The following is a 22,859-nucleotide window of genomic DNA, read 5'->3' as shown; positions in this document are numbered from 1 at the left end:
CCGGTTTCTGGTACACAACAGTTACCCGTGAGTTACCTAAAAGCACTTGTAACTTTAACTGTGCTGTTAACTTTAATGAGTTTCCGGAAACTTATATCCAGATTTATAAGCCCTGGTAATAAACAGTACAGTTATCGTAATGTTCAGTACCTCTCGTTCTCCGATAGATGTCTCTACGCAAATGTTTTTAGGGTTATTTTGGTAATATCTAGTTACTTTTACTAGCAGAAGTTTTCTACAATGAAAAATGGTTGGCAAATACGTACACAGTCATGTCAATTAGTCTGATTCAGCATGTAATAATCTCTCATAATATGAAAATACGTACGATATAATGACGCAAAAAATTAGGTATATATTACTTCCTCTTATTTCTTATTAACAGTATGCAGACATCGTCTTAAATTTCACCTTGAACGTTGTCATCAATCAGATCACTTTTCATTGATCCAGAACAGAACAAGCGTAAACGAAAATAATCACATAAATGAAAACGTGCCGCACACTTTGGAACCTATCATTCCGACACTGAAGTTCTGCACTGATGGTGCTATATCCATCTGTTCTCGCTGCAACTGTTGCCGTTTGTTTTTTTTGTTTTTTTACACTGACCACGCAACATACATTGACAAAAATACTCTCATAACTGCTGACGTGAAGTACACTTCAGAACTTCGATCGAATGTAGCGAGCTAACCCTAACTCAGGGTGTGAAGTGTGTTGAAACATAAGAAGATGACAAACTACAGCTCCCTGCAAGACTTTTAATTAAAGAAGTCCAGATGTTTTATGTTTATTAGGAGTCTATGAGACCTCACGTCACCGGTTGAAGGATACAATAGCATTAAAAAAGCAATGAAAAATCGATATTTATTACTCAGCAGGTTAATATTAAATGCATACCGGTACCTAAGATATTTATAATTTGGTACAAATGGAAATATTAATTAAATATTAATGGTAAATCCTCCATAATTTCAGATTGTGTTCACTACGATAACTGTTGGTGGGACTCATGATTCAAAGCATGACGAAAGAGATCTTATCATTATAGCTGCGCTGAAATATCAATTAGAGCCTGATGAAAATCCGTTCGACTCGAGTTCTGTTTTATTTGACGATTCATTTCCCGTATTGGAAGATATATCTACAATAGAGGCGTCATGCTCCGAGGAGATTATAACCTAAACAGCTGGGACAGATGACACCATACAAGTGTAATCAGTGACTAAAGCCAGTGATAACATGGAAGTAAACATACTAATCGAAATATTGTAGAGGTCACCACACCCAAGCACGTCAAAACTACAATGAATGACTGTAAATATATTATAACCAGTTCATTATCACTTTCTAATGTTTACGAAAGTAATATAAGACCTTGTACGAAACGGCATGGAGTGGCGCCTCACAGCGGTATTTGTTGGAATCAGTTCTAACGTAGAGGTAACTACAGCACTAGCTGCAGTTACCAGTCTTTGCGGAGATAACTGTGAAGAAGCCAATAACTGTTGTTTCAGAAACTCATTTTAAACATATCACCATGTTAAGTCACTGGTAACTACCCATCTACAGGTAACTGTCATTTCAGAAACCGGCCATAGGTGAAACATTTAAAATACAGGCACTTGAAGAATCTTCTAGAATTCAGTTCACCTGAAAAATACTTAATACATTATTCTGTTCACACTTGTTTCAGCTAAATTGAATTCTAGAAGATTCTTCAAGTGCTAGTATTTTAAGCGTTTCACCTGGTCTTCTGGGAAGTGCATTCTTGAAATTGGAGGTAAACTGCTAACTTACACAAGACATGTGATCGTGATGAGTGTTTAACATCCAAATCTGACTTGTCTTGCTCTGAATATCAGTAACACCTGCTTGCTTCATAAATTTCACATATTATTCTTGTCTTGCCTTAAGTTCTATTGATTTTGACTGATGATGGTCTCTAGCAAGACCGAAACTACTTTCAGCAAATATATATAACTTTTTTTTTTTGCTAGTTGTTTTCCATCGCACCGACACAGATAGGTCTTACAGCGACGATGGGACAGGAAAGGGCTAGGAGTGGGAAGGAAGCGGCCGTGGCCTTAATTAAGGTACAGCCCCAGCATTTGCCTGGTGTGAAAATGGGAAACCACTGAAAACCATTTTCAGGGCTGGCGACAGTGGGGTTCGAACCTACTATCTTCCGAATACTGGATACTGGCCGCACTTAAGCGACTGCAGCTATCGAGCTCGGTATATAACTTTTTTAAGGTTACAATAATTAGCATTGAATAAGTGGAAACCTTTAGCTTTTCTTTTACAATATATTGCACTTCAATATGGAATAATACGAAATTGATTACCTATGAGTACAAGTGATGTTTACACAAGCACAAGCATCCGGAACACTTTAGCCGTCAGTGCATAGAAGGGAGCCGAGGTACTAGAAGTGTTACACTCTCTTTGGACCTTCTCCATAAATGCTGATGGTTCCATCAGTTTGGCGTCCGCATTCATATATTCCGTCTTCTTGTTATTCAGGCGAAGTTCGAATTGGTTGAGCCAATTAGTCCATATTCATGTTTGTCCTTTGAGGTTCTCATGTAGTGTGTTTGCCAAGAAAACATCGTAGGCATAGAGCAGCGTCCATGGATGAGGTGACTGGAGGTCAGATGTTACTGTGTCCATTCAGAGAAGGAACGGTACGGGCAAAAGCGCAGATGCTTGATGTACTTCAACACTGATGGTGAAAGGAGGAGATGTACCTGCCACATATCTGACCCTGCTGGAAACACTACGATATAATATTCGGATCCTCTGGACATATACTTCAGGGACTTTGTGGGAAGACAGGGCATGCCATATGAGCTCATGAGGGACACGATCAAGGGCGTTTTTCATGTCGAGGAATGCCATGTGAAGAGGCAGGGCCTTCCTTCTCACTATGTTTCTCCAAAAGCAGCCTAGCAACGTGAATGGCATCCGTCATTCCATACCTTTGACGAAAGTACACTGGACCAGTATAATACAAACTATCTTGCAGAGCCTGTTATCAATAACCCTTTTGAATAACTTCAAGGCATGGCTCAAAAGGCAGATAGGCCGGTATTGTAAGCATTCAGTGACATCGCCCTTGCCCTTCCAAATTGGTGCAGTGTACTAATTGTCCAAACTGTTGGGACTGTAGATTCATTGATGATTCTGTTGAAGAGGGCAGTGAGAATCTTAACATCTTGGTGACCAAGGATCTTCCACACTTCTACTGGGATGTAATCACGGCCAGATGCCTTCCCATTCATCATCATTATCGCTTTTTCTACCTCCTCAGTGGTAACTGGCAGCACAGGTCCAGAGATTGGATCAGCACTCTGGATTGGAGGGTGGTTAAATTCTTCATTACTAATCTATGAGTAGTAATTCCTCCATCAGTGACGGATGGCAGATGAGTCTCAGAGAAGTGTGTAGTCTTCGTCCTTTACGTGCTCAACATGGCCGATTTCTTGAGCGACTTGATGACGTGCCTCAGCTATAAGCCGTAGCTAGGTGATAGACTATGTTCTACGAGCGTGGCCAGTTCATCATATACACAGCTGTAGTAAGAAGCCTTGGCTGCCGCGAGTTCTCATTTGGCAATTGAATTTTGTACCTTGTAATGCTGAAGATCTTCAGTGGTATGGAATTGGAACCACGCTTTTAATGCAGTCGTCATCATCATCACCACAGCCATTGCACTTCCTCATTCCACCACCATATTAGCTTATCAATGTCCCGTTTCCGTGATTTAGTCTTCCCAAACACGGCAGTCGCTGCCTAGTGGCCTTGGCTGACAAATTTGTCCCACACAGCTGATACTGGCAGGTATATGATCACACTGATGGGACCAAGTGCAGCCACAAATAGGTCCTTCCGTTCCAGTAAACACCACCATTTCATCTGTTCAATCCGGGTGATTCTGGGTTAGTTTCAACTTAAGATATCCAACCAGATGCCCATAACAAGGAGAGAGTGCTGAGAAGTGATTGCTTCGGATGGTATCACTTTTACATCAGTCATCACCTTCAGGATGCATTGTTTCACAAAGAAATAATCTGAGTTTTTACCCAAAACTGATGTATATGACGAGATGTGCAGGCCTCCTCTTGAAGAATGCGTTTGTCACCACGAGCTCATGAACGTCAGCACAGTCCAGAATCAGATTCCCACTGCCACTGCAGGTACCAAGTCCATTTCCACCATGATATTGGCTGTAGCCATCTCTCACCAATCCAACCTGGCAAATTAGGTAACCCCCTCCTCAATGCCAGACGTGCTTCAGGGCCAACAGTACACAGACAGTTACCAGTTCTTCTCAAAATATATCCTTCTCGTCATCAGGGCATCCAGTTTGCAGGACACAGCATATGATATTCGCAGAGTTGTTGTGCCGGATAGACATAAGTCGATCAGATACTCAGTGCACTTTAAAGAGAGCATCCCGAAACTTTTCACTCATCACAATTCCAATGGCTTTCCAAGTGCCGTTTTCTCCACTGTAGAATAGCTTGAATCCATCAAGCTTTCACTCTTTTCTATTTGGTCTTTTTATGCTTCACATGTGTAAATTGATGTTATCTTGTCATAAACTTGAAAACGTAGTTAAGTTGTATTTCCTCTTAAACTCACCACCACCGCTAAAATTGCAGCTAAGTTTCAACTCTTAATCGATATTCTTGCATTAAAGTCAACCGCGGGAACAACCTTGGCTAAGTTCACTTACCTAACATTCGATGCACATGTGGGAAGAGTTCTCTGTTTATTGCTGTATGATGGTGTGCTTGCTGTGCCAGTGAATTTGCTTATAATGACGAGTTTCTTTCTTGTTAATATTTAGTAAAAATCCTACAGCCTGTTTTCCAGTCTTTGACCAGGTCAGAGATGTACTGAATGAAACAGATATAGGCTATTAGTGCAATGGGGTTTCCACTCCCAAGGTGATTATTATTGACTGATTAATGCTATGAAATGGTAATGGAAAGTGTTGTTGGAATGAAAGATGGTGGGGAAAACCAGAGTACCCGGAGAAAAACCTGTCCCGCCTCTTTGTCCAGCACAAATTTCACATGGAGTGAACGGAATTTGAACCACGGTATCCAGCGATGAGAAGCTGACGCGCTGCCGTCTGAGCCATGGAGGCTGTACTTAATATTTAGTAATTTAACATTTTTATTTAAATTGGTAGTCAGTCTTTGTTTTGGTGTCAAAGAATTAGTTAACTGCTTTAACTGAAATGTTATATATGCTTTTACTTTAAATTTCAAGTTAACATAGTGTACTTGTCGACCAGTGCATGCTGATATTTTACTACACTCGCGACTTGCCGGGCAGGTGGGGAATTAACCATACAACCTCAATTTTCATTCACCGTTCACTCAATTTTATTATCACAAAAACATTTCTGCACGAGGCAGATGACATAAATAGGCCTACAACTAGAGTCATCACTTTATAGCCTGAGCTGTGATCACCGCTTCCTTCTGCACAACCTGAATTATCATTCACTTTTTGCCGAATCTTTTCAAAGAAGTTGGAAATCTATCAAATATCTGCCTTCGTAAATTATTTCAATCCATAATTGTTCTTCTTCTTAACAAATACCTGCCCACATTTCTCCTCTTGACTTCCAATTTTTTCACATTATGATCTCTCCTACTTTTAAAAGCTCCACTCAATCATATCTCTTGAACGACAACTCTGAACATACCACATACTGTAGTTGAACAGCTTCTCTCCTTGCTCTACAGTCTTTCCAGCGCAAATATATAAACACTATTCGTTTATTGGAAAACACGAAGAGCAAATACCATGTTGCTTTCCTTTGGATCTTTCCCAGTTCTCGAACCAAGTTAACATGGTGAGAGTCCCACACACTGCAACCATACTCTAACTTGGTTCTTACCACTGACTTATATCCCTTCTCATTTACATCCTTACTAAAACACCTTAAAACCCTAATTACCATATGATGACAGCAGTAACCCTTTACAACCTCATTAATGTAATTATCCCAATGAAGATCTTTTCTTATACATTCATGAACAATTAAATTAAAGATACCTGGCTAATACCATGTAGCACCAAATTACAGAAATCAGTTATTTTTCAACATTCTGTCAGACCAAAGGTGTTGAACGCACATGCTACCAAATTTTCTGCAGCAATTCTCTATCCTGGAAAAACTGGATCAGTACTGAAGAGAAGTCTGTGTTGGAAAACAGTCAAAACCCACAGAGACATTCAAACATGAGGGAAAGTAATATGAATTATAGCTACCAATAGATGATTTCAACAACGAAGGCATCGGAGTCTTTTACAGTTCAAAATTATTTGTGACAGCAATATAATATTACATTATATTAGAAGTATAATAATTAAATATCAGTGATATCATTAAATATATTTAATATATTAATAGATTAAATATATTTTAGTGTATGAGATGTGAATGGACAAATTACCTGACGCAGAAAATAGATCAGAAATCCAATACATCCTAGCATCAATTTAAAGAACATAAAGAATTACAGTGGCAAGTTTACACCATTTGACGCTAGTGTATATAATTCAAAAGGTCATTCTAAATGTTCAGAAATGTCTAAACTAATTTAAGTTTGTCACAACAATACAGGATGTTTAATATTTAATACTTCACACGGTTTTCCTTCAGAGCATTTTGTCCAAATTGACTTAAGTGAAAAATAACTACACTTACAAAAAAATAAACAGTACTATAAGAGTCCAGCGTACAGATCTTTGATACAGAGGGCCCCTGGTTCAATTCCCAGCCGGATCACGGATCTTGTAAATTTCTCTGGATAAGCAACTGGGTCTTTGTGTTTGTCTTAATACATACCGCTAGCTGCACACAACAAAACACAAAAACACACGATAGCGAGTACATCCCTCCACACAGGTTTGACATCAGGAAAGGAATCCAGCTGTGAAATTGACTTAAACCACACACAGTACCAACCCAAAGTTGTTGGTTAAAGGTTGGGAAGAAGGAGACTTCACCCCTATAACAAGTTCAATTTTTAATACCTTACCTTATTTTCAGTAAGTTTGCGCTAAGATTCACTTCTGCAAAAATATTTAATGTATAAATGAACTTAATATTTCCAAAAACTCAAGAAAGTTACACATCAATCAGCATGCTGGACAAATGAAATAAATTAAAACTTCACTTGCAAGAATATCTGGATCCAGTGTTTAATTAACTGGTTCATGTGGCTTGACTTCTGGATTCCTCAGTAATGCAGGAATGTTTTTTTCTGCAAGGTTGTATGGAACTCTAATTTTCCCGTTTCTGTTTCCATGTTCGGCAAGAGAAAAAATAAATGTATATTCAAAAAAATATGGCAGCGCCCTACCCTAGGCACTCCAGTATATAACACACAACTTCGCGAAGAAATACATATGAATTGTACCTTAAAATCCTTTTAGAAGAGAGATGTGTTCGTTACCAATGCCAGGGACCCACCAAACTGCCCAAAAATGTATGTTCACTTTTATAACACAACGAAAGTTTTCAAGCGCCATCAGCCATTAGCCGACCAGCTACGAGCACGGCCATTGGCCGACATGACGTCATTCCCATAATTCGAAACTTGCTGTTCCGTTACCAACCCGTGCAGAATAAAAACGCAGCAAGAAACACGCCAAGAAAAATATGTAATTTAGTAACTGTAACCTATCTTTCCAAATCCAGGCCAAGCTCTGTCATGAGAACAGTGGCCCTCTTCGGGGGCCACATTCCCTTCGAGAGGCTCTTAATTATCGCCGCGGTGCATACCACCCGCACGGCAAGAAAAAAAGTAATTTAGTGGTTGTAACCTAATAACAAATTTCACAACAGTCCGCTGGACATTTCCTTAACAGTTGGTAACAGTTTGCAGATCGCTGGCTGATCGTAAAGGATGCTCCTATCGACAATCCCGTGGACTAAAAATAAAATAGCACCACCGGCCGTCGAGCTTCCATGTACAGCAAGCGGAGTGAGTGGAGTGCCTACACTACGGCTATGCAAAAATTATTGGTAGCCCGAGTTTTAGCAATATTCATGTCTATGCAAAAGCTGTAGTAAATGGTCTTGGATCTTTTTGATCTGTGTCTTCTAAGTGGAAATCCCTATTTAAATTTTATAATTCAACAGAATAACTCCAATGTACTTCACATTTGAGGAGTGCTTTCTTCCCTCATCAGCATTGTAACAAATCCAAAAAACACTAAAGCAACTTCATCCAGATTAAAAATTTAATAAGAACACAAAACATCTGCTTGTCACGAACAGACATGACCTCAAATGGCTTCCTGCAAGCATTTTCAGCATATGATGGAATAGAGACATTATCAAATATTCATCTGTTATGGCTGAAAACTTTCCATTCAACTTAAAAAATAAGGTTTATTTTCATCAGTGCTGGGCTGTAGCAAGACCAACATTTAGCTGATGAACCCATGTTACATAACATGAACAAAAACACCATTATCAAATTATCAAACTTACTTACTTCTCTAAAATATTTCTTTCTTGTATTAATCCTTCCGTCTCTTCATTTTTCACACTCTGGTGTTCGCTAGTGCTGCAGCTTGCTCTGCATGCAGGACATTTCTTTACTTCCAAATCTGTTTAGACAAAAAAATTAATGACGAAACATATTAAACCAATCAATAAAAAACACATACAACTTAGCTTTCAACCATGCCCAGCACTCAATATTAACAGAAACCAAATTCATAAGGGAGCTTATTGTAGGAAATTACATAAATGCAATAAAAACTTTCCAGTCTGACAAACACAAAGCGATTACAAAAGAAATTATGTCACTATAAACATACCTGTAAAATATACACTAATATACAAAGAATGACATGTTTCGTTCTACAAGAACATCCTCAGATTCTATCAAATCACTTAAAACATGCTTATATATGTACAGTATTGTTTACGTTGTGTAATCTTGTCAAAGATAGAGTGTTTAGTGATAACATGAACCAGTAATGAAAAAAATAAAATAAATATACAAGTATTAATATAATGGAAAACTTACGTACTTATCTAGACTGCCCATGCTAAGTCCATTGTCACCAAATACTGTTTCAAGACTCAGGAGTATAAGCCACCACAAAACTTGACAGTGTAACTCCTAAAGTAAGTTCAACATACACGGTACAGTCAGGACTGGCTCACGCCACTGGCAGTTAGATGTAATATTGAAGTTTATTGTAAATGTCGCCAGTGGTGAGTTGACTGAATCGGTACAATCAGTTAAAACTGAAAATTTGTCATGAAACCGTCATTGAAAGACATTTTTGAAGAAGTCAATTGAATTTTGTTGTTGTTGCTGTTATGTACAATTTTGTGTGTTTCATTTCTGGTGAAATTTTGTATTTTGTGTATTTAAAGGATTTTCAGGATTTACAGGAATTGGAAGACATTTATGTTGGAGATCTCCAGTAATATGTTTGTAACCCACTTTTTGTATAACCCTGTAGTTGCCACATGGAGGCTTCGATCATGAAATCACAGAGTTTCGCAATCGAAACCTCTAGAATATATTTCCCACATTACCGTATATGGTGCTGTAATTCTATTGGTGAAAATAACATTAATTTGTATTGGTGAAACTTCGGGTCGAATCAGAGGTAGCTTCCCTGATTGGCTGTTTGAGTATTTCTCAATTTCCGGCCTTTTGGCTCCTAAGCAGGAGCAAGGCTCTGTTCAGCGTCTTTGGTTTTTGTTCGTCTTAACGATCAGACGCACCTTGTAAAGGTGGTACGCTCAGCGGCTCCAGCCACCCAGGGTAAGCATGTTTTCTTTTCTCAAGTGTTAAATTAAAATGTAAATTCACTTGTTCGGAGTTTACCTTAGACACTGGTTTTCACAGTTTTGATTTTGTAATGCCTTAGTTTGTCAGCTAGGCATATCCTTTGTTTTGGAGGCAATTCCTTTAATTAACCTTCTGTGTAAATATCAACTTTTTTTTTTTTTTCTTACGAGTTGGCTCCAGTAATTCTGCGTCAGTTTAGCGTACACCTGTTGAGCTTTGCGTCCCTCACTGATGTGTATTAGGAGAGGACTACCCCTCTATAGGCCTGCGCTAGATTTAATTTCCGTTTTTTCCCTTCCTTGTAACATTTTTAGATTGCCTTGTAAGATGTTTGTAATTATGTCATATTCCCCGTTAAATTTTCATTGTAAATTTCAACATCGAACTTATACTCACTTAGTTAAATGTAATTGTAATTTTATAATATTCACTTTTCTGAAGAACTACCGATAGGACCCCCGTGGTTCGATTTGGTTTTTTATTGATTATTTTATCCTTTCAATTGGTGTTTTATACCTTTCTTGTTAAAATTCTTTAATGTGAGTAAATTAGACTAAAGGGAAAATGCTCTCACGTTTCTTTCCCTGTCACGTAAGATCTCGTCCTCTGTAGGGTTCCCCAGCCTGCTTCCCATATATCCTTTCTCTAGTTGTCGTGTTGGTTATCCTGCGAAGCCTCGTGTTGTCAAAATTAAAACGGTTTTCCGAGTGTATCATCGACTGACGTTATTCTTTCAGGTTTGTTATACTGGATTATTAAATCATTACTTGTTTTATATGTACCTTGTATTATGTGCTCTCTTCTGAAAAGTGGATGGTAACAGTAAACATAAGTAATCCACCAAATTTAAATGATTTACAATTAGTACTTCAATTTATTTTAATCTGAGTACTAGTTTCAGCCTACTGATATTATAGGCCAGCATCAGCCATAAGATCTTAAGACACTGCCATCTCCACCATCTCCAGTGTTTGGTAAGACCTGTGCAGTATTTCTTCACTTGAAAATACAACCAATGAGGAATTCTAACGATATCAGAACGATAGAACTAACAAATAATCTTAAGACAGGTGAACCACAGGAATGCCAAGATAAAAACAGTGATAGGTCAAGCAAATAATTTTGGAGACAAGAGTGATAGTGATTAAATGGCAAAAAAACAGTTGTAAAGTGGAAAACAATGATACTAAAATTTGTTTTTGCTATTTGTTTTATGCTACACCAACACACACATCCTACGACTATAAGATAAGAAAAAGCTAAAGCTGGAAAGGAAGAGACCATAAACTACAGTTATTTGTGTCAAGCTTTGTTGTTGGCAATGATGATATGGCTCTAATAATGAAGATGGAATCGTCTATAAACAAGCTGGGACAAAAGAGAATATTTTCAGGGCTGCTGACAGTGAGGTTCAAAACCTTTATCTCCCAGATGCAAGCTTAGAGCTACATGACCCAAACCGTGTAGCCACGTCGGTTAATGCTACCATAATATAAAAAGAAACCAAGTATTTGGAAAGTTTTGAAATCTGGTTGTGGAGAAGAATGGAAAAAGTGAAGTGGACAGGTAAAGTGAGAAATGATGAAGTGCTAAGTAGGAGAGAAGAGACACGTGATGAAAACAATAAGGAAAGGAAAATACCCTGGTTGGATCACTTCTTCTTCTTCTTCTTCTTCTTCTTCTTCTTCTTCTTCTTCTTCTTCTTCTTCTTCTCAACAGTTCATCGTGAACCTTGGCCTCTTCAACAATTTTCCGTCATTTATCTCTATCCACAGCTAAAACTTTCCAATTCCTATAGCCCATTACCCACAGTAACTCCATCCATCCATCCGGTTCTCGGTCGACCTCGTCCTCTCTGTCCCCCTGGATTTCCATTTAATATCTTTTTAGGTACTTCCGTATCACTCATCCGTGCTACATGCCCGGCCCACCTCAATCTGGCTGCTTGCACTATTCTTCTAATAGGTGGGTCTTTACAAATGTTGTACAGTTCATGATTGTACCTCCTCCTCCTCCTCCATGTTCCTCTTTCACAGACTAGGCCGATGATTCTTCTAAGTATCTTTCTATCGAAGGCATTCAGAATTCCAGTATCTTTTGCTGTTAATGTCCAAGGTTCCGAGACATATGTAAGGACAGGTCTTTTAAGTGTTTTATAGATGGTTAATTTAGTGGTACGAATCAAGAGCCTTGAGGAAAGAAGCTTTGTTAGGGCAAAATAGGCTCTGTTGGCTGCAATTAATCTGTTTAATTTCATGAGAGGTATCATTTGAGTAGGTGACTGTCGATATTTAAGCCTTTCCCACGGAATATCTTTGACTCACTGTCGGGCGAAACCTAGAGTAATAATTTGCTTGTCAGGTATAGTTATGGAGTACCTTCACTAAATATTTTTTTCTGAAAAAAAAAAAAAAACACTTAAGATATCAATTTCCAATTTGTTAACAATGGAAAATACACAATAGTTATTCTAAAATGATACAATGAGATCATCTAATTACACGCAAGACACCCCCCCCCCCCCCCTGTTCGGAATGGTACATCAGGAAGCATCCAATATGGTACATAATGTTAAATTGCTTGAAGTCAGTCTAAATTGCTGGATATGATGGGGCTCTTATTTTGTTGGTAATGCAGAGAACGCAGGAATTCACCCTGAATCTCCCAATCTGTTTCATTTTCGGGATCAGTCGGATGAAGATATTTCGATAGCAAATCGTGCTTCCTCTCGGACATATTAACTATAAGCAATTTTTGAATGAATGGGATTGGAAGATATACTGACATTAGTTGGAATAGGCTATTATGTAATCAAGTAGAGACTCATAGTCCGAAAGATAACTAACTGAAGGATTAAAACTGACAATTATGTATTTTACAAGTAGGCCTAATATTTTAAAATTAGACGGTACCTGAATGAACATTTCCTGTCCTGTGCCGTATTTTGATTTCTCTCAGATTCATATCCTGTCCCAAATGCTTCCCATACTATTTTTATTATCATATATACAACTTCAAACTCACCACCATTGCATTTGTCAACATATTGATCTAATTTGTAACAAATATCCTCCGCATTCAAGTGGTTATGAGCAGCCATGTTGCTGCAGTGTGTTTACATTCAGTCAGCTGTCTGTTCTATCTAAGAAAACGTATAAAAGAACACTTTATTTTAGGATTCCGTGCATGCCAGTAGTATCTAGGAAGCGTAGAGAATTCACTGGTTCCAAAAAGTTATATGTTTAGCAGGCAGATGGCAGAGGAAGTCTGTTTGAAAGTCGAGTACGCTTTACTACGCAACCCGCGGGAGACAATGTGCAACTCCAGTACGCTTTACTACGCAATCCGCGGGAAAGAGTTAAACTGCTCAATTATCTCAAAGGTTTGATTGCCCATGGTTACTGAGGGTGGCATGTTCTCCTTACGTGCTTTCTTAGCAGCCATATATTTAGTTTTGTGCTGGTTGATGTTCAATCCCATTTTCCTACTGTAGTACGTTTTCTCGCTTTTCACGTTCATTTTCCTTGTCCCATGCAGAAACATATTAACGAGGTTTAACTGTATAGCAAGAACTGTACCAGGAAACGATCAGCGGCTAACTTTCATGATGGACACTCCTCGCACTGTAGTCAGCTGGTAACCTCAGACATCACAAAGCACACTGGCCGCAATAACTGGAAGGACACAGAGCACATTCCTACATCTGTATTTGCAGATGGAACGAGTTTTATCAAATGATAGTGCTTGTGAAACATCTACATTATATCCAGCGTTAAATGCTTATATCTGATGTTTTTTAAATTGTATTGCCGAACAGGTTTTTGGCACTTCTCTGAGGGCACTACATAGGGGTGACCATACGTCCCTCATTTCATGGGATTGTCCCTTTTTACAGACTGATCCCGTTCTGTCCCTTCCTTTCTTAAATTCATAGCATGACTTCATTATTGCTTGGACATGATTTGTTATATTTTGAAGTCAAAAATATCCGTATTACGACCATTATCCACCATTGTGAAAGCACTCTCTTTGTTATAAGCTACATCCCGCATGTATACCAATGCCAGCCTGGGTACAGTACCGGTACCAGTAATAATAATAGCGAAGTTATTACACTTATATATTATTTTCATACGATGTGAGCAGCAATATTTTATCCTGGTTTTCTAATCATGGCAAAAATGAAGTGTAGTTTCACTCAGGATTTAAAAGAAGAACATCCCTTCTTAAGAAAGGATCCAACAATAAACAAGTTATCTACAGTGTGTCGTTCGCTTTTCAACTGAATACGAAGGCTGTTCTGATATAAAACCAACATTTGAACAAGAAAAAAACATAAAACTGGCAACCTCTGCTTTCAGTTGAAGTCAAGATATTATTTTATTTTTCACAATAAAAGCAAGGGAACGTTAACTGATGAATGTAAATGTCTTGCATCATAAGAAGTGTCATCGATGTTCCATGCAGCAAAACATAACCCCTCTTTGAAATCTATGGACTGCACTTCTGCAATAGTGAGAAATTTGTTTGATCAGAAATTTACATGTGGACGAACAAAGTGCAAGTGCAGTGTGAGAAGTAGAAGGTGAACTGAGAGGAACCAAATATATATGTATATGGACACATCAAACCATAGATATCTGAAGTTGTTGTCTGTCCTTGTTAGGTACTTTGTCTCGAATGAGGGCATTCAGGACAAAATATTGAGCTCCAGAACATAACAGAAGTAACAGCACAACTGCTTGCAAATCCTATCATACAGATATTTTGTGAAACCAGCAACTGACTGAGAAAATTATTCAGTTTTCTGTAGATAACTGCAACATTAACTTGGCTAAATCAGTGGTTACAAATGAGGTGGTACCAACAATGTATTTTCCAGACCGAAAAGAAAGAGTTCAAAATGAACATTCTAGGTATTTGGTGTGCTGCTTATGTTGTTTCTAATGGTGCCCACATAAATGCTGATATTTTGCCACTGATATTCATGTCCATTATAAATAAAATATTTCAGTACTTCTATATTTACATCATAAGAGTGGAAGAAATGAACAAATCTGTGAATTTGTATAAATGTATTATGAACTTGCAAGTTACTTTTAATCAGAAATGTCATACATACTTGAAAAAAATGTTTTATGATCAACAATCACACCTTTGGCTCTATTTCATTCAAATGGAAATAGAATAAAACATCCTGCCATCTGAACTCAAAGAAGAACTGGAATTACTCAGAAAATTACACGTAGGAAAGCTGAGAACTTTCAAACCTTTAAAACGTTGTTGAATATATCTGAACTGAAAGATGGGGGTGTCATTGATGAAAAGTTTTTTGACAACTATAAATTTATTTTACAAAACTTTCCTTAAATATTTAACCCGGTAGTGGTTGCGGGGTTAGCAAGTGTCTCACTGTTGGATATTGTTGTACACAACTACACAACACACACATTCCCTCCATCTCAGGTATTCCTAGTGGGGGACGTTACCAATCGCTAACTGCAAACAGTTGCAGTCTAGTGCTTGAAATTCTTCGGCTAGTTAAGTTTTTGTGCACGTCTGCACATAAGTAAGCGTTTCGCTCATCCGTGACCACGAACATAAACTTTTTTTTTTTTTGCAAGCATTTGCAATCCCCCACTTTTTTGTCAATTGAGTTAAACATAGAGAATAGATTAGAAGAACAGATCGTGAGTTGGTTGGATGAGATGGAGGAAGAATTAAGAAGTCGTACAGCAGGAAATGATATTCTGGATGTTGGTAGTGCTCATGACAGCGCTAGTGGAGACAAACTGGATAATACTAAACTTAGTGATCACAGTAGTGCTTCAGATACATCTGGTGACAAACTGGAAAACAATGAACTGACTGTGCTGGTACCCTGTATTTAGGGAGAGGTGGACAAACAACATGGAACATCCACTGTCAACTATCCATTTCAAAAATCGGACACACGAACCTTGATAGACATCCACCTGGAGTAAAAAGCAATTCAAAACATGTCACCTCCCCCAGTGAAGCTTGAAGCTTGTTTATTTCTGTTGAGACAATACAAGAAATGGTAAACTGTACTAACAAACATGTGTCTAAATAGCGTGAAAACTAACGACAAGGATGAGGCTTCCAAACACCAACTCTGAAGAAATAACTGCTTTATTTGGTCTGTTCTATCTTTTGGGTCCTTTGAAAAGTTCTCATGCAAATGCAGATCTTTGGGCTGATGATGGTACAACTATAGGATATTTCCATCCTGTAATGTCGCCGAGACATTTCCGCCTCTTTCTCCTAGCTCTTCACTTTGATGTCTCCTCTGTAAGGGAATATTTTGAATTGTGCACCGAGCAAGCTCTGTTGACACTAATTTTCCCTAATAATAATAATTATTATTATTATAGTGTAATTTAAGGTAGATAAGTATATTTTGGGCTATTTGGTGACAAAAATTTCTTTATTATTCATTTTTACGAGTAGTGTTTCTGCAGTATGTATGGACATTGTTAATGGAGGGCTTAATACGATCATCATTCTTGGTTTGTTCAGTTGCCTTATCACCTCGAACCGTGTCTGTTGCCATTGTTGGTTATCTGTTCTTATCTTTGTCTGGTCGTTACGTAACCATTGTATTATTATTATTATTATTATTATTATTATTATTATTATTATTATTATCTTATCACGTGGAGAGTCTGCCTCTGAATGCCATTGTGTTTGGATTAATTGTTATTGCTCTCTTACGAGCGTGTATTTGAGTATGTGATTACTAACATTGGTATTACCTGACCGGTTCCCTCTTTAAGTGTACGGCATATGAACGATGATTTCTTGTTTCTTTCTGTTTGTGGTTTTATATTGGGGATGCTTAATTTTAATACGTTATAGGCTTCTATTTCTGGGATATGCTATGCGACATATTTTTAGTCAGTGATGTCTTTGTGATTGATTCGTGCGATGCGTTTTGCATTTATCATTTTCTGCTACGCGTTTGGTGTAGTGAACCCTCTATTTATTTTAAGTAGATATCATGTAAAATGATATATTTTAGGTTTATTCAAGGAGCTCCTTTATTAGTTAGGTCGCTAGGGTTAGTATTTCATTCTGGAAAAGAAAAAAAAGCTAATATCGGGAGAAATAATAGAATAATCGGGAGGCGGGAAATACTGTCGAAAATCGGGAGTCTCATGCCTAAATCGGGAAAGTTGGCAAGTATGTATCATGCTGCCGTAAGGAACCTAAAAATATAAGGTGGAAATTGTAAGAAAATTAGATATGCACTTTTATCAATTGCGGGAAATGTATGTCAGATTATACACCTTGTAAATGTATACAGCAGTGATTTTTTTAATAAGCATACAGTAAATGTAGGGAGGGAAAAACACGGAATTCAGCCATGCGCAGGCATCAGTACCGGTAGTAAGAAAAATGGTGGCCAGCATAATCTAACTGAAAATAAGAAAACAGGAAAAGAAATGAATTAAGTTCACCTCTACTGTGTTTGGCTCCTTGGTTGAATGGTCAGCATAGGTGCCTTCGGTTCAGAGGGCCCCGGGTTCAATTCACAGCCAGATCCGAGATTCAAACCTAAAATGGTTATTTCCCCTGGCTCAGGGATTTGTCTTGTCCGAAACATTCCTGAAACGCACACAAAACACTATCGTCCACTACAAAAGCATGCAGTTTTCTGTACACGGCAGATGCCGCCCACCCTCATTGGAGGGTCTGTCTTACAAAGGCTGGGCCAGGGTAGGAATAGTCACATGGAATCATTACCTCTACTGCGTCGCATAAAGTTCCAGGGTGCATCTCTACGGGAGGGATCGGGAAGCGCTACAAGGCCCTATGAATTTGAATAGTCTTCTGTGCATATTTTCATCTGGCCTATATACTTGCACGGTTTACACAATAATTGCGACTATAACTGTCGTTTCTAGTGTCCAGTGAAAGGCAATCGCATCTCAGTCAACATGTCCAGGGGATTAAACACCAGGAAAATCTAGAAAATCAAATCTTCAACAAAGATTATTAACAACGGAATCACTAAGTAAGGGAAGCAAAGACGAATTCCATGCGGACATACGCAGAGCTCTTGTGTCGGCAAATATTTCTTCCAATTTACTTGAAAAACCTTTCTTTAAAAGCTTTTTACAAAAATATTGTCATCAGAACATTCCAACCGAATCAGCTCTAAGAAAAAACCACCTGGACACTCTTTACGTAGACACAGTCAGGCGGATTAGGGAAGATATAGGAGACTCGTACATCTGGATCTCTGCCGATGAGACTACTGACACTCTAGGTCGTTATATTGCCCACTTGATAGTCGGAAAATTAGATTCTGACACGCCGTGTTAACCATATTTGATCTGCAGCAGACAGTTAACTAAAACCAATCAGGAGACAGTTGCTCAGTTTGTAAATAAAGATCTCAAGGTGCTTTTCCCCAATAACGAGGACGAAAATAAGGTGATTCTTATATTTACTGAAGCAGACGCCTACATGATTGCTGCTGTTAAGTTGCTGAAAGTATTTTACCCTGCTTTGATTCACGTCACTTGTCTTGCTCATGCTATGAATCGAGTGGCTGAGCAGATACGTGCTGAATTTCGAGTCAACAAGATGATCTCCTCCACTAAGAAAATTTTTGTAAAGGCTCCCACAAAAAATCCAGTTGTCCTGCATGAATTACCTGATCTTCCACTGCCACCAGAACCCATCCTTACGTGCTGGGGGACTTGGCTTCAGGCCATTGTGTACTACAGCGAACATTTTGATGCAATCAGAAGTTTTGTTCTCGCCCTAAATAACGATGCCATGTGCATCACTTCGGCCAAAAATGTTTTAAAGGATGTAACCATTTCTCAAGAAATTGCCTACATCACGTCCCATTATACTTTTTTGGTCCCTGTTATTTCTGCAATTGAGTGTTCCGGGAAACCTGCTTACGAACAATTGGATTTGTTAGAAGAGGTGAAAGAAAAAAATCAGTTTAGCTCCAGGCCCAGCTGGGGATAGAATTGGGGACAAGCTCAATAAAGTACTACAGAAGAACCCTGGACTGTCAATGCTTCGTGCTGTGGTTGATGTTTTGATTGGCAAAACTAACATTGAATGAGACATCTCCAAGTCATGTACCAAAATTCAAATACAGCCCTGAAACCTCTGCTGATGTTGAGTGTACTTTCTCAGCCTACAAGCTAGTATTGTCAGACAAACGGTATAGTTTTGCAACATAAAATCTAGAAAAAGTGCTAGTGATTTACTGTGCATTAAATTATGGGCAGTAACGTGCTTGTAATTCAATGTTTTAATTATTTAGAGATAAAAACTCAAAAATGGAACTTTTCTTCACATTTTAAGCTCATATGAATGTAATAATTAATCACACAGGAAATGTTAGTCACACAAGTGTTGAATAAGCATAAAATATTACAATATATATGATTCAAAACATAAATGAGGAACAGTTTTGTCTCACTTTAGAATACACACTGTTTCAAAACAACAGGACAATATTCAAAGATATGAACTTCATTAATGTTTCCGTATTGAACTGAGATCAACGATAAGATATCTAGTAGGTTTAACCTTTTCAATACTAATTAGCATTGAAAACTACGGGTAGAACTTCAAAACAGTTTAGTCTGTATTTTGAGGTTACAGTCTGCTTTTCATCATCCAGTCTGGTTTAGCGTGAATGAAATGCCTCGAAGCACAGGACATGGCAGCCAACGTTACATTTTTGCACTGTTTCCTGGCAGCTTTATCACACTGAGCGCACAACACTTGCTTCTCTCTTGTTTCAAGATAGAAGGATACCCCATAGAAACGCACTTCTGGCAATGCGCGTGAAGATACTTTCGGAGGCCTACGCGATCTTCCTGCATTAGGACACGTATCAACACAAGATCGGATATATGCTCTAACGATGTACCGTGTGAAGCCGAGAAGGTATAAATTTTCCTCTTTCCCCTTTGAGGTCAAACGGTAAAGTTCACTTATTTTTGTACACACTAGTTCAGAACCAGCCCGGAGTTGATTACCAGAGAGTCTGTTTAAATCTCCACGCATCATCATTGCTATCCCCGTCACTATGGAAAGCATTTCTATGTATATATTAGCACCTAGGATGTCTTGCGATTCCTCCAGGATGCTTACGATCTGCTCAACGGTCAATCTGAGAAAAATAAATGAAACTTCTATATCAGTACTGAGGCAATCCCATTCGCACCCACCGTCGACATATGTCAATGTAGAACTTTTCTTGCTCTGCCAGACAAAAGCAACTATAAATCAGCCAAAAATGAATTCAAAATCTGTTAAAGGCATGTTTTGTTATTACGTTTAACAGAACAGCCCGATCTTACTTTCAAATGTAACAATATTATAAGAAAATATTACTCACCGTGACGGAAACGTCATCCTCTGGAGTGTATGCGGAATGATATTTCATATGCAGCCACGCGATAAGGCATGAAACCAAGTGTTTCTTGTTTTCGGGCTGTGCAGTAAGTATCAAACAATGAACTGTAAACAATGCACCTCAAAAATATTCTTCTGGTTTACCGATATAGGATCGACAATATTCAGATTTATATTTATTTATTTAGCATATGGCAACACATTGGAACATACAACAATATATAAATCATGTATGTAAGTAGGGTATTCAGCCCGAAGGCTGGTTTGATCCTCTGCAGCTCCGCCAACAGCTGTCATAAATAGCCTAGGCGTCACTGAAGAGGCGTACTAGGTAAATGAGGAGTGAGGTAGTTTCCCGTTGCTTTCCTCACCGAGCAAGCCGTTGCTATTACATATCAGTCTGCCAAGCCCACTGAAATGCATGTACCAACCGACCCTATGAGCGATATCTTCATACCATTCATAACAGGGACTGGCTGTATAAGCAATGGTATTACTAGCATCACTCATACATCAGTCACTTTCATATTGTCAAAGCCAAGGATGAGACAGACAGGTCAATGAAAGTAACAAATTTGATATAGCCCATACCAGAAGACATAGTGCACTGTAAACACTACATCTCGCCAGCAAAGGCATATATAAATCATATACTAAAATAACTAGAGCCTTATTACTATTAGACATGAAACAGAATATACATTGACAATGTATGCACTTATATGGTGAGAGTCTATTTGCCTATCCAGTTAACAGCATCTGGAATCAACGATAGAAAGTCCTTTAGATCTCCCGAGTATCACGTAATACTACACTGTTGTACAATGTGTTGGATGGTCTGGGGAGTCGCTCCACAAACACAAGATGGATCAGAAATTTTGTTCCATTTGTAGAGAGAGGAATTACATGCTCCATGGTTTGTACGAATCCTGTTGGCAAGTTTTCCACATACGTCGAGGCAGATCAAAACCAGCTGGTTTAGTTTGGGTATTTAAAACAGTTATAATGTCTGGTGGTGCATTTCCATTTTTCTTCCCAATGTTCATTTATATTGAACCCCGTATTGAAAAGTTCAACAGAAGATTTAACTGGTGGATGTCTGGATTTTAACCTACCAGATATTGCACTTGGAATGTAGTAATGAATTGGAAGGTCCGGGTGATCCAATATTTTCTTACATTCACGTAACAAAGCATCCTGTCTTCTCAGTGCAGCTGGATGAATGTGACTTAAAGTTGGAAGCCAAAATGTTGGTGTAATTTTTAGACAACCTGTGATTGTGATATTAACGTTGACAAATGTCGACAGTGGGCACATATGGGTTAAATGTTGGAGGAATTTATGCCCAAGGCTATGCAGACGACATTAGCCTGATGGCGGTAGGAAATTTCCCCAGTACAGTTTTGGAGCTTGTACAGAGCTCCCTACGTAGGGTGGAAAGATGGTCCCACGATACGGACTTGTCGGTCAATCCCAACAAGATGGAGCTCGTGGTGTTCACCAGGAGGAGGAGGAGGCTACACGGACTGTCAGAGCCACTCCTATTTGGGAAAAAATGAGTTAAGACAACTTCAGTTAAGTATCTAGGGATAATCCTCGAAGCAAGACTGAGTTGGAGAAAACATTCAGACTACAAGGTGGACAAGGCTCGCAAGATTATGTGGGCCTGTCGCAGGGCCGCTGTAAGACTTGCGGCCTAGGACCTAAGGTGGTCCAATGGCTTTATATATCTATTGTACAGCCCACAATCACCTATGCATCCTTAGTCTGGTGGCCAGGTTCTGAGAGTAAAACCGTGACCACGAAGTTAAAAAGTGTCCAAAGACTTGCGAGTCTAGGAATAACAGAGGCACTGGGCATCGCACCATTATGTGCAACGGAAGCCATCCTACGCCTACCAACTTACATTTATATGTTAAGGAGATGGTGGGAATGAGTGCCTACCGCCTCTGGTCACTCGGAGGATGGTCTTTCAAGAATCCGAATAGAGGATATGCATCTATTCTTACAAGGTTTCATCAGATCTGGCCTAAGACAATGATGAATGGGGACCTGATGAAGCGTAGTTTTAATCTGAACTAAAAGTACACAGTGATGATATATCTAGGAGGGAGGAGGGGGTCACAGACGCTGGGGTCCGTTGTAAGTCTGTGGGCTGTGGCTCGCAGAAGGAGACGGGCTCTGGGGGCCTAAGACAAAGCTCTCCCTTCCCATGGATAAATGTGCTACCGTTTTCCAGGCCGAACTACAAACAATACTGGCCTGTGCTGTACATGTAGGTACATGCCTGGGCGTACAAGATGCATTACCATTTGCAGCGACAGCCAGGCAGCTAAAAGCCCTATGTGCAGCTAGAACAACATCAAAAATGGTACGGGAGTGCCAAAAGATGTTAGATAAGCTGTGTAAACTTAGTTCAGTTACCCTGTTATGGGTTCCCGGCCACACAGGAATCAGTTAAAATTAAAAAGCTGACAAACTAGCGAAACAAGGCTCAAAAGGACCGAAGCCTTCTCCGGGAGTATCACTCCAAAGTGTGAAACTGGTAATATCCCAGTGGATAAACCAGTCTCAGAGACATTTGGAAGA

The 22,859-nt window shown here is 38.9% G+C and overlaps 1 protein-coding gene across 4 annotated transcripts in view; it reads right to left on the bottom strand.

The window, feature by feature from the left end:
• The window catches only part of LOC136867343 (myosin heavy chain, embryonic smooth muscle isoform), a 543,017-nt gene that overhangs the window by 343,116 nt on the left and 177,042 nt on the right, over positions 1 to 22,859 (bottom strand). For all 4 annotated transcript variants that reach the window (XM_067144510.2, XM_067144513.2, XM_067144511.2 and 1 more), the window contains exon 8: positions 8,535 to 8,649. In XM_067144510.2, coding sequence (XP_067000611.2) covers positions 8,535 to 8,649 — 115 coding nt within the window. The remainder of the gene's footprint in view (positions 1 to 8,534; positions 8,650 to 22,859) is intronic.

Source organism: Anabrus simplex, chromosome 3 (assembly GCF_040414725.1).
Source record: "Anabrus simplex isolate iqAnaSimp1 chromosome 3, ASM4041472v1, whole genome shotgun sequence".
Classification (NCBI taxonomy): domain Eukaryota; kingdom Metazoa; phylum Arthropoda; class Insecta; order Orthoptera; family Tettigoniidae; genus Anabrus; species Anabrus simplex.
This window is presented reverse-complemented; position numbering and strand designations above follow the sequence as displayed.